Source organism: Hirundo rustica, chromosome 15 (assembly GCF_015227805.2).
Source record: "Hirundo rustica isolate bHirRus1 chromosome 15, bHirRus1.pri.v3, whole genome shotgun sequence".
In the NCBI taxonomy this organism is placed as follows: Eukaryota; Metazoa; Chordata; class Aves; order Passeriformes; family Hirundinidae; genus Hirundo; species Hirundo rustica.
This window is the reverse complement of record NC_053464.1, coordinates 2,683,314-2,692,498: the sequence shown is the minus strand read 5'-3', so window position 1 is coordinate 2,692,498 and position 9,185 is coordinate 2,683,314. Positions and strand designations below refer to the sequence as shown.

The 9,185-nt window shown below is 61.5% G+C and overlaps 2 protein-coding genes across 2 annotated transcripts; one reads left to right on the top strand and one right to left on the bottom strand.

Moving 5' to 3' along the window:
• Nucleotides 1–449: 449 nt before the first annotated feature.
• On the bottom strand, nucleotides 450–2,196 carry PTX4 (pentraxin 4). Its single transcript, XM_040079412.2, has 2 exons — nucleotides 2,068–2,196; nucleotides 450–1,953 (listed from the first exon to the last, which is right to left on the bottom strand). Exons 1-2 carry the CDS (start codon nucleotides 2,194–2,196, stop codon nucleotides 697–699), a joined length of 1,386 nt encoding a protein of 461 aa, XP_039935346.2. The 3' UTR covers nucleotides 450–696.
• Nucleotides 2,197–3,105: 909 nt separating this feature from the next.
• On the top strand, nucleotides 3,106–8,982 carry ECI1 (enoyl-CoA delta isomerase 1). Its single transcript, XM_040078832.2, has 7 exons — nucleotides 3,106–3,180; nucleotides 3,441–3,587; nucleotides 4,541–4,668; nucleotides 5,219–5,365; nucleotides 6,214–6,335; nucleotides 6,996–7,174; nucleotides 8,478–8,982. Exons 1-7 carry the CDS (start codon nucleotides 3,141–3,143, stop codon nucleotides 8,642–8,644), a joined length of 930 nt encoding a protein of 309 aa, XP_039934766.1. The 5' UTR covers nucleotides 3,106–3,140; the 3' UTR covers nucleotides 8,645–8,982.
• The last annotated feature ends 203 nt before the right edge of the window (nucleotides 8,983–9,185 follow it).

Sequence of the window (9,185 nt, the reverse complement as noted above, 5' to 3'; positions counted from 1 at the left end):
GCCGGCAGCACTGCCCCGCCGTCCCCGGGAACACGGGGCTCTGGGAGCACGGGATTCCGGGAACGGCGGGAGCCGACGCTGCTCCAGCTTTCCAGGCACAGAATTCCCCAGAACAGACGTTCGGGAAGGGAGTGTGATTTGCCTGAGCCCCCTGGAGCAGCATAGCTCGGCCCAAAGCCCTGCCCCGCCAAGGAGCCCCGCGGGACCGGCGGCGGCTGCTCTGGCAGCGCCTGCTCACCGCGGTCACGGGCTGTCCCCCCCCCGGTCACGGGCTGTCCCCTCCCGGTCATGGGCTGTCCCGTGCTCCGCTTCCCCTGCTCTGACTCAGGGGCAGGGAACGAGCAGCGTCACCCGCTCCGGCTGCCCGTGCTGAGCAGCTCCCGCTCGGCTGTGAGCGATACCGAGCGTTACAGTGAATGAGCAGGACAGAATTCTGTAAATTAGGTTTCTCTAATGTTCGGAGCATTTTAATAGGAACCATGGGCTGTACATCCTCTGGGAGCAGGCGACCTCTGGCTTTGGTCCCACCTCTGCCGCACTGGCTGCCAAGACCCCTTTCCCCCCCTCCGGCGGTGCCGGTCCTGAGACGCCATCCCTGCTGGGGGTCCCATCACCCTGGGAGAATTCAGCTCATGTCAGGAGCGGCACCATGAGCCAGCCGTGACCATCCCGGCACCGTTCCTGCTGTCAGCCCCGTCAAAGGCAGCGCTGGAGGCAGGGACACGGCACCCTCCGCACCCCGCCCTGCAGGGAGGCATCGGCCAGCGTGAGGAGGGGGCCACGGGGCATCCCCCGCCCGGTCGCCATTCTGGCCACCTCCCCGGGCAGGAGAGCCCGTCTCCAGACAGCGAAGCCAGCCAGGTGACCCACAAAAGCTTCTGCAGTGCCCAAGTCCGTTTTGGGGCCGTCCTGCCGCCAGCCCAGCACCAGCGAGCCACCAGTGGGAATTTCATAGCCCTGCTGGAAGCCGGAGCCGGCAGCCAGCAGCCTCCTGTCCACGTAGAAGCGGTGCTGGCCCCGGGCGGAGGACCAGGTGAGGCACAGGTGGTGCCATTTGCCATCCAGGAGCGGCACTACCGGGAGCTCCCGAAACTGCCCGTCCCCCACGACGAAAAGTGCAGAGCCAGGGCGATCCCCACCGCGGCCGTGCACGGCCAGCTCGCTGTGCCCGTCCTCGGTGGCGTAGGAGAGGAGAGCACCGAGGCGAGGGGCTGGGGTGGCCAGCCAGGCACAGAGGGACATCGCCCGCAGCCCCCGGTGTGGCCCCAGCTCCAGGACGGCCCTGTGCTCGGCGGAGGTGTTGGAGAAGAGCAGGACGGCCCCGGTGCGGCAGGCGGGGGAGGTGGGCACCGGGGCGGGGGGACCGTACCTACCCTCTCCCGGCTGCTGGGGGGCTGGGGGCTGCTCCCGGGGGACCGCGGTGACGGTGGGGAGCGCCGGTGCCGTGGTCCGGGGTCCTGGTGCTGCATCACGAGGGGTCTCCTCATCCTCCCCCGGCGCTCCAGCAGGCCCGGCATCAGCCGGCAGCCAGTGCCCTTCCTCCTGCCGGTGCTGCTGCCACCGCCTCGACTTCGGGCGGCGAGCGCTGGGGCTGCTGCCGACAGCCTTGCCCGGTGGCTGCTGCTCCCGCTGGCTGCCCCGGCTCCGGGCAGTGTCCGGCAGACCGTGCGGTTTGGTGCCAGCCTCCACCAGTGCAGAGGGTGGGTGGGTGAGCAGGCCGTGCGGTGGGCTCAGGGCACCCACCGTCCCCTCCAGCCTCTTCAGCCTGCGGCGCAGCCGCCGGCCAGCGGTGGCCAGGCGGGCCAGCTCGGCACCCAGGGCGGCCCGGGCGGCGTCGGCAGCCTCCGCCTGCTCCGCCAGTGCCTGGAAACGTCCATCGATGTTGTAGGAGATGTTGTAGTTGCTGGCGATGCTCTGGAGATGGTTCAGTGTCACCTCCTGCAGCCGGAGAAACTGCAAGGGAGTGCCATGATGTGGGGTGAACCCACGTCCCCATGCCGGGTCCCCGCCCAACCCAAAATGCCGAGCACGGGCCGGGCAGCACCCCTCCCCGCCCCGGGCACCCACCTGCTCCTCCAGGCGCCGCAGCCGCAGGAGCAGGGGGCCGGGGCGGGCCAGGGGCCCCGGTGCCCGGGTCAGACCGCCCTGCAGGGCGACAGCGAGGATCAGGCAGAGGGGCAGTGCCATCCCCGCCATGCCGCTGCCGGACGCTTTCTGCCTGCACGGCAGCGCCGGCCCTGGCCCCCGCGGTGTCCCCCCGGGCAGCCTCCACCATGATGAGATCCGCAGCCACCGCTGGCACGGGCCAGCGCCGGGGCTCCCAGCGCCCAGGCCCCGGGCCAGAGCTCTGCGGGGGCGGCTGGCACCGGCCCAGAGCTCCCGGGGCGCCGGCGGCAGGGGCCGGGCCGGGGATATTCGGCTGTGAGGTGAGGAAAGGTGTGGGCCTGGGCACATGGGTGGGTGCAGGACAGGGGGAACAGATCGGGCAGCGCAGGCAGGGCAGGGCAGATAAGATGGAGCGGTCAGTGCCGGCAGTTCAGGTAGTATAAGATGGAGCGGGCAGTGCCCCCAAGTTCAGGACAGGACAGGGCAGGGTGGGTCGGTCGGACCGGTCAGTACCCCGAGTTCAGGACAGGGCAGGACAGGGTGGGTCGGTCGGAGCGGTCAGTGCCCCAAGTTCAGGACAGGGCAGGGTGGGTCGGTCGGAGCGGTCAGTACCCCGAGTTCAGGACAGGACAGGACAGGGTGGGTCGGTCGGAGCGGTCAGTACCCCGAGTTCAGGACAGGACAGGACAGGGTGGGTCGGTCGGAGCGGTCAGTACCCCGAGTTCAGGACAGGGCAGGACAGGGTGGGTCGGTCGGAGCGGTCAGTACCCCGAGTTCAGGACAGGACAGGGCAGGGTGGGTCGGTCGGAGCGGTCGGTGCCGGCAGCGCAGGTGGTATAAGATGGAGCGGTCAGTGCCGGCAGCGCAGGGCCGTGCGGCAGGGCCACCACGAGGGGGCAGCACGTGCCCGCCGCAGCGCCGCCGGTGGGCGGGGCTTTAGGGCTCTGGGCGGGGCCCAGCGGGCGCGGCGGGATCCCGCCCTTTCCACAAGCCCCGCCCCAAGGCGCGCTCCGTACCCTTGAGCCGGGCACAAGATGGCGGCTGCCGCTCTCGCCCGCCGGATCGGCCGCTCAGGTGCGCCCGGCCCCTGCCCTGACCGCTCCCTGCGGCGGGCTCGGCGTGTTCCCGAGCCCCCGCTGCCTCTCTATGCCCCTTCCTTATCGCCAAGGTGTTCCACGTGTCCCCCTGCCGCGGGTTGGGGTGTCCCCGTATCCTCCCTGAGTGGGGCAGGGTGTTCCCGTGTCTCGCCCTGGCCCTGCAGAGCGGTTTGAGGGAGCGCACCCCACACCTGTGGGGACTGTGCTCTTCCCGTCCTTACAGTCTGTGTCCCCCAGGTGTGCTGCCCCTGTGCTGCCGGCTCCCGGCGTGGGACAGGGCCACCCGGCCGCCCCCCAGCCCCCTGCAGCCCCCTGGCCTCCCGCTCGCCCCGTGCCGTTCCTTCAGCAACAACAAGATCCAGGTGGAGCTGGACGAGAGCTCAGGTACGGCGGGTGGCACCTCTGCGGTGTCACCTTCAGCCCACGGGCACTGTGGGGCACCGGCAGGGTCCCTTCCACCCCTGTCCCATGGCACGTGTGGCTCTGGGCACGGAAAGTCACCAAAGCCCCGGGTGTTGCAGCTGCAGTTGCTGAGGAGCCTCAGGGAGAAGTGTTTGGGGTTGGGAGTCTCACCTGAATGGGCACTTCAGGTGGTGCTACAGGCAAATCTTGGCTGTCATTGTCCCCTCCCTGTGCATTGTCCCCTCTCTGGGGGTCCCTGGTTTGGGCACCTGGTAGAGTGGCAGTGCTCCATCAGGGAAGATGTTGGGAATGTCTGTGACTTGGCTACCAGGAACAGCTGTCATGAGGCCGTGTGCCTGCACTGAACAAAGGTTCCTCTTCTTGTGGCCTTCAGGTGCCTGGGTGTGTCCTCGTGCTCTTCCCAGCTGGGCATGACTGCAGCACCCAGGCTGAGCACTCAGAGAGGACCTTTTGGGTAGCGTAGGGTAGGGTAGGGTGGGGTAGTGCAGGTTGGGCAGGGACCAGGGCTCAGAGCCCTTCCCGAGGTGCTGACAGGCTCCAGCAGGTGTGTGACCCCCTGGACCCAAGCTGTTTGCTGTGACAGAAGCTGCAGGCTTGACCTTCCCCATGGAGCCCAGAGAGAAGGGAACTGCTGGGCTTTGGGACGTGGGGTGCCACCATTCATGGCCTGGTCTGTGCTCCAGGTCCATCACCTTCTGAGTGACCCTGGCTTGTGGGTGGATCTGGGCAACGACAGGACTTTGCTCTTGGCTCTGCTGCTCTGGAAGCTTTTAATTAGCCATGAGTGCTCTTGAGTGGTGGTGGGAATACACAGCTTGGTGAGGGAGACAGGGAGGTGGGTGAAGCTCCCCTGGGCAGGGCAATGTGAGCTGCTGTGGGAAGGGGTCTGATGTCCCTGTGTTTCACCTGCACAGGCGTTGCCATGATGAAGTTCAAGAGTCCCCCAGTCAACAGCCTGAGCCTGGAGTTCCTCACTGAGTTTTCCATAAGCCTGGAGAAGCTGGAGAACAACCGTGCCTGCAGGGGTGTGATCATCACTTCTGTAAGTGTTTGCTCCTGTTGGGGTCACTGGCACAGGAGGGTCCCCAGGCACCTGGGATTGGCTCTGAGAGGAGGACAGGGGACTCTTGGAAGGGCCATGACCTTTCTTCTGTGCCCTTTTTTAGCAGAAGAATGACAACCAAGTGTTGTTCTTTGTCATGAAAATCAAATCTGCTTATCTGCCAACCTGACACATCCTGTGACTTCTCCTGGTTCACAGGGAGCTGCTGGGAGATGCCAGTGCTTATTTTCAGATGTGGTGTGGGGACAAAGCAGTGCCTGAAACTGGGACAGGACAGGTTTTGTGCTTTGATTGATGTACTCACACAGGGACCCTGACAATGAGACATTGTGTTGCAAACAGAGGTGCAGCACTGCGGGCCATGGTAATGGGATAATCCAGGCTGTGGGAGATATTTTCAGAACCCCAAAAGACCCTGATTTATATCACATCCTCATCACTTTCCCTTCCCTCAAGCTGCCAGGCCGAAAGCCAAAGGGTCCTTCCTTCTCCGTGACTCTCAGTGACATCTGTCTTTTCCCAATTCCAGGCTCTCCCCAAAATATTCTCATCTGGCCTGGACATCACCGAGATGTGTGGGAAGAGCATGGAGCACTACACCGAATTCTGGAGAGCCGTGCAGGAGATGTGGCTCCGGCTCTACGGCTCCAACATGGTGACAGTGGCTGCAGTCAACGTACGTCCTGTGGGCCTGCCTTCCTCGGGCTGGGACTGTCACCTGCTGCGGCTGCTTTGGACTGTGTGGGCAGGGACAACTGAAAAACCAGGCTGAGATTCATCCAGGGGTGTATCTGTTGGGGTGTTTGGGTGAAATTCACGTCTGTCAGTTCTGTGGGCTGGGGGAAGGTTTGGAAGCATGGGATGCTGCAGGCACTGCCTGGTTACGGCAGCATTTCAGCATTTCCAGCAGGTTTTGCTCCTCCAGCCGGGGTTCTTGGCCAGCAGGGAAGTGCTGCTGGAGTCTCCGTGTCCATGGATGGGTCATTACATTTTTGGTGTCTTGTTTTCATTTTCCAGGGCGGTGCTGCCATAGCAGCTCACGGTGGTGTCTGTCCACAGCCCCCCATTGAAGGCACTTGGGTTTTCTCTCAGACATCCTGTGCAGGGCTGAGCAGCACTGAGCCATGGAAAAGATGGTCACAAATGGAAGGGAACTCTTCCCTGTGAAGGGGGGTGAGGCTCTAGAACACGTTGCCCAGAGAAGCTGAGGCTGTTCCATCCCTGGAAGTGTCCAAGGCCAGGCTGGATGGAGCTCTGAGCAACCTGATCTAGTGGATCATGTCCCTGCCTGTAGCAGGGGGCTTGGAATGAAATGGGCTTTAAGGTGCCTTCTAACCCAAACCCTCCTATGAAACCCTGATAAACATCAGAAATCTTCTTTAGGACTGTATCAAATCAGGTGATCAGAAATTTGGGGGACATCTTCTCTGTCTTCTTGGTGTCTTCCATGCTCTGGAGTGATCAGCAAGGCTGTGGGGTGTTGGTAACCATGTCCTGGACTCACTCTGTCCTTCTCTCTGCCAGGGGTCCAGCCCGGCCGGGGGCTGCCTTGTCGCCCTGTCGTGTGACTACAGGATCATGGCAGAGAACCCCAAATTCAGCATCGGCCTGAACGAAGCCCAGCTGGGCATTGTGGCTCCCTTCTGGTAGGCCAGTGCCTCCCACTTCTAGTGTCATGTGTAGGTCTCTGGAAAGAATTCCTCTTCAAGGATGAGCGCCAGTTCAGCTGCTCATGGCGGTGTGGTTTGTGTGTCAGGGGTCAGGCATCTGCAGCTGCAGGAGATGACACCTCCTTTCTGTCCTGTCCTGCACATATCTGAAAAGCTTTCAGGCTGCAGAACGTCCTCACATCCTGCATCAGTTCTGGCCCTGCAATTAACTCCAGAACTAGTGCTGGGAGATCTCATGGGTCAGGCTCAGGCTTTTCTCTGGGTACACGCTGTGTACCTACAAAATCCCGTGGTGTGGAGATCTCTGAAAGCACAGGGGCACTGAGATACTGACACACAGGCCCTCGTTTGCCCTAGGAATGTACCAATGTGCTGTTGGGAAGGAGCTTTCAGTCACAGCAAGTGCGTACCCACAGGCACTGAGAGTAAAAAGAGCAGCTTTTATGCAGAGGAGAGGGAACTCTCTTGGGGTACTACCAAAAATGGCTCTGCTCACGCCATTTTCACACCGTGACTGAGCCCACAGCTGCTGTTCAGAGCACTGAACCCGAGGAGTGGGACCAGGGTGCTGTCAGCTCTTGATGTCTGCTCTGGGTGAGCTGCCCTGAGCGTGGCTTTCCCTCCCGTCTCTTGCAGGTTTAAGGACACGTTTGTGAATGTTGTGGGACACCGAGTTGCTGAACGCTCCCTCCAGCTGGGCTCCCTTCACCCTGCACCTGAAGCCCTCAAGTTGGGCCTCGTGGACGAGCTGGTGCCAGAGGAGAAGCTCATGGAGAAGGCTGCAGCTGTCATGGCACAGTGGCTGGCCCTTCCTGGTAAACCTCTAGCAGAAGCTGAGGGGACCTGGTCTGAGTGGGAAGTGCAGACGCCAGGCTGGTGCCTGGGAGGTCTGTAACAGTTTCCATTAAAAGGGGAGGTTTGGATGCTGGCAGGTAGGAAAGCTCAGCCCAGCAGCCTTGGGCTAACGGAGAGAGACACTGTGCGAACGTTCAGGGCACATGGCTTCAGTTCAGCTCGTCCTGCCAGCCCTGCTGAGTCAGTCTGGAGGTGTCTGAGCTCCTCAGACAAACCCAATCTCTGTCAGTGGAGGTGTTAGCCCAGGAAAGCTGCCATGGAGCTGGGTGAACAGACTGGGTGAGAGCGTCTGGGTGGCTGCCAGGCTGCTTTTGTGGTCTGAATCAACTCTTGGCACTCTGGAAGGCAGTGATGGGGGTGTGGATGAGGACAGGCAGACAGCACAGGCATCGTGTGTTTGGGCTGCTCCGTGACTGCAGCACAAGGTTCCTGGGCTGGGAGAGGGCTCTCCACAGATCTGAGCTGTCCCAGCCCATTCCACCTCTCCTCCCTGCTGTCCTGGTGCTAGAGTGACACCTCACCCCCCAGACTGGGAGCATGTCTCAGCTGTGCCCTCAGGTCCCATGCAGATCCTTCCTCTAAATCAGAATTGTCTGGGTGGAGATGGCTTCAGCACCCGGGTGCTGGAGCAGTTCAGGGTTCAGCAACTCAGTGTGTGCACGGAGGGGGTCAGTCCTCATTGTCACTGAGTGCACGAATAAAACATCTGTGCAGCACGTGTACTGCCACATCACTGCACCTGGCTCTGTGAGGGTGTGAGCAGATGTGTGCTCGAGGCCTCAGTCAGCTCCTCCAGTCCCTGCTGCTCCAGCAGCATCCACATATCCATGTGGAATGGCACAGGCCCAGGGATGAGCTCCAGGGACATCTTGCTGGCTTTCGTACAGCGTGGTTGGCAGGAGCAGACTGTCTTTCAGGGTTTGGTTCAGGAGAGCTTAGAGCCACAGCAGTTTCAAGGAAGGAATTCTGTTTGGTTACTGATGTGTATTGGAGGTGGATATTGGGCTCTGTAGGGCACAGAGAGAAGGAGGAACACAGCTTTTTGTCATCTTTTCAAGCAGATCAGTCATTTCTCCACTGAGCAGTACAACCATAATTTATTGTTTGAGAATTTATCCAGTTCGGCTCCCGGCTGGTGGGGTTTTCTTACCCCTTTCCCTGCTGCTTTGCTGTGTGATCCCTCCCCATTAGACCTGCATTTGGTGGCATTGAGAGCTGGTCAGGGGTGAGGACAGTTCCTCACCCTTGCTGTCCTCTCTGCAGACCACGCCCGCCAGCTCACCAAGACCATGATGAGGAAGGCGGTGTTGGACCGCCTGGTAGCTCACCGGGAGGAAGACATCAAGAACTTCATCACCTTCGTCTCAAAAGAGTCCATCCAGAAGTCCCTTCGCATGTACATGGAGATGCTGAAGAAGAGGAAGAGCTGAAGGTCCAGCTGGTCCCTGGGAGGTTGAGTCACCCTCTGAAACGCTGCAGTAGCTGTTGGTCTCACGGCGAAGCCGCCTGCAGTGCCAGCGATCGGTGACGTGCCACCTGGTCCCACAGCAGCCCCAGCTGCCCCTTCCCTTTGTGCCTGTAGAGTGCCTCACACCACTGCTGCCTTCCCCAAGGGCAGGGAGAGCCCACACAGCCCCCCGAGGAATGGACAGGGACAGGGTCTCAACACGCTGTGGCCTGAGCCTGACGGTCCTTGGATGTCCTCCCTCCTGTCCAACAGTTAATTGTGAAATGAAGTTTGTCAATAAATCTTCAATGAGGAAGGAGATTGATGCTTTGTTCCATGGCTTGTCTGTGGTCACAGTGTCCTGGCTGGTGGCCTGTCCCCAGGCTCTGGTTCATGATGGGCTGGGGGCCTGGGCACAGCCGACTGCCATCCTTCTCCGGACTGGAATGTGGGGCAGCCCGTGCACAGGACTGGTGGATGGGGCTGAGTGGAACACCTTCAGTGGGGATTGGTGGTGGGAGCTG

Bases quoted from the DNA above. Each gene is read 5' to 3' on its own strand.
- PTX4 (XM_040079412.2), bottom strand. From the start codon at position 2,196: ATGGCGGGGATGGCACTGCCCCTCTGCCTGATCCTCGCTGTCGCCCTG. The intron at 1,954-2,067 runs GTGGGTGCCCGG...ACTCCCTTGCAG, and splicing joins TGCGGCGCCTGGAGGAGCAG to TTTCTCCGGCTGCAGGAGGT.
- ECI1 (XM_040078832.2), top strand. From the start codon at position 3,141: ATGGCGGCTGCCGCTCTCGCCCGCCGGATCGGCCGCTCAG. The intron at 3,588-4,540 runs GTACGGCGGGTG...TCACCTGCACAG, and splicing joins GGAGCTGGACGAGAGCTCAG to GCGTTGCCATGATGAAGTTC. The intron at 6,336-6,995 runs GTAGGCCAGTGC...CGTCTCTTGCAG, and splicing joins GGCATTGTGGCTCCCTTCTG to GTTTAAGGACACGTTTGTGA.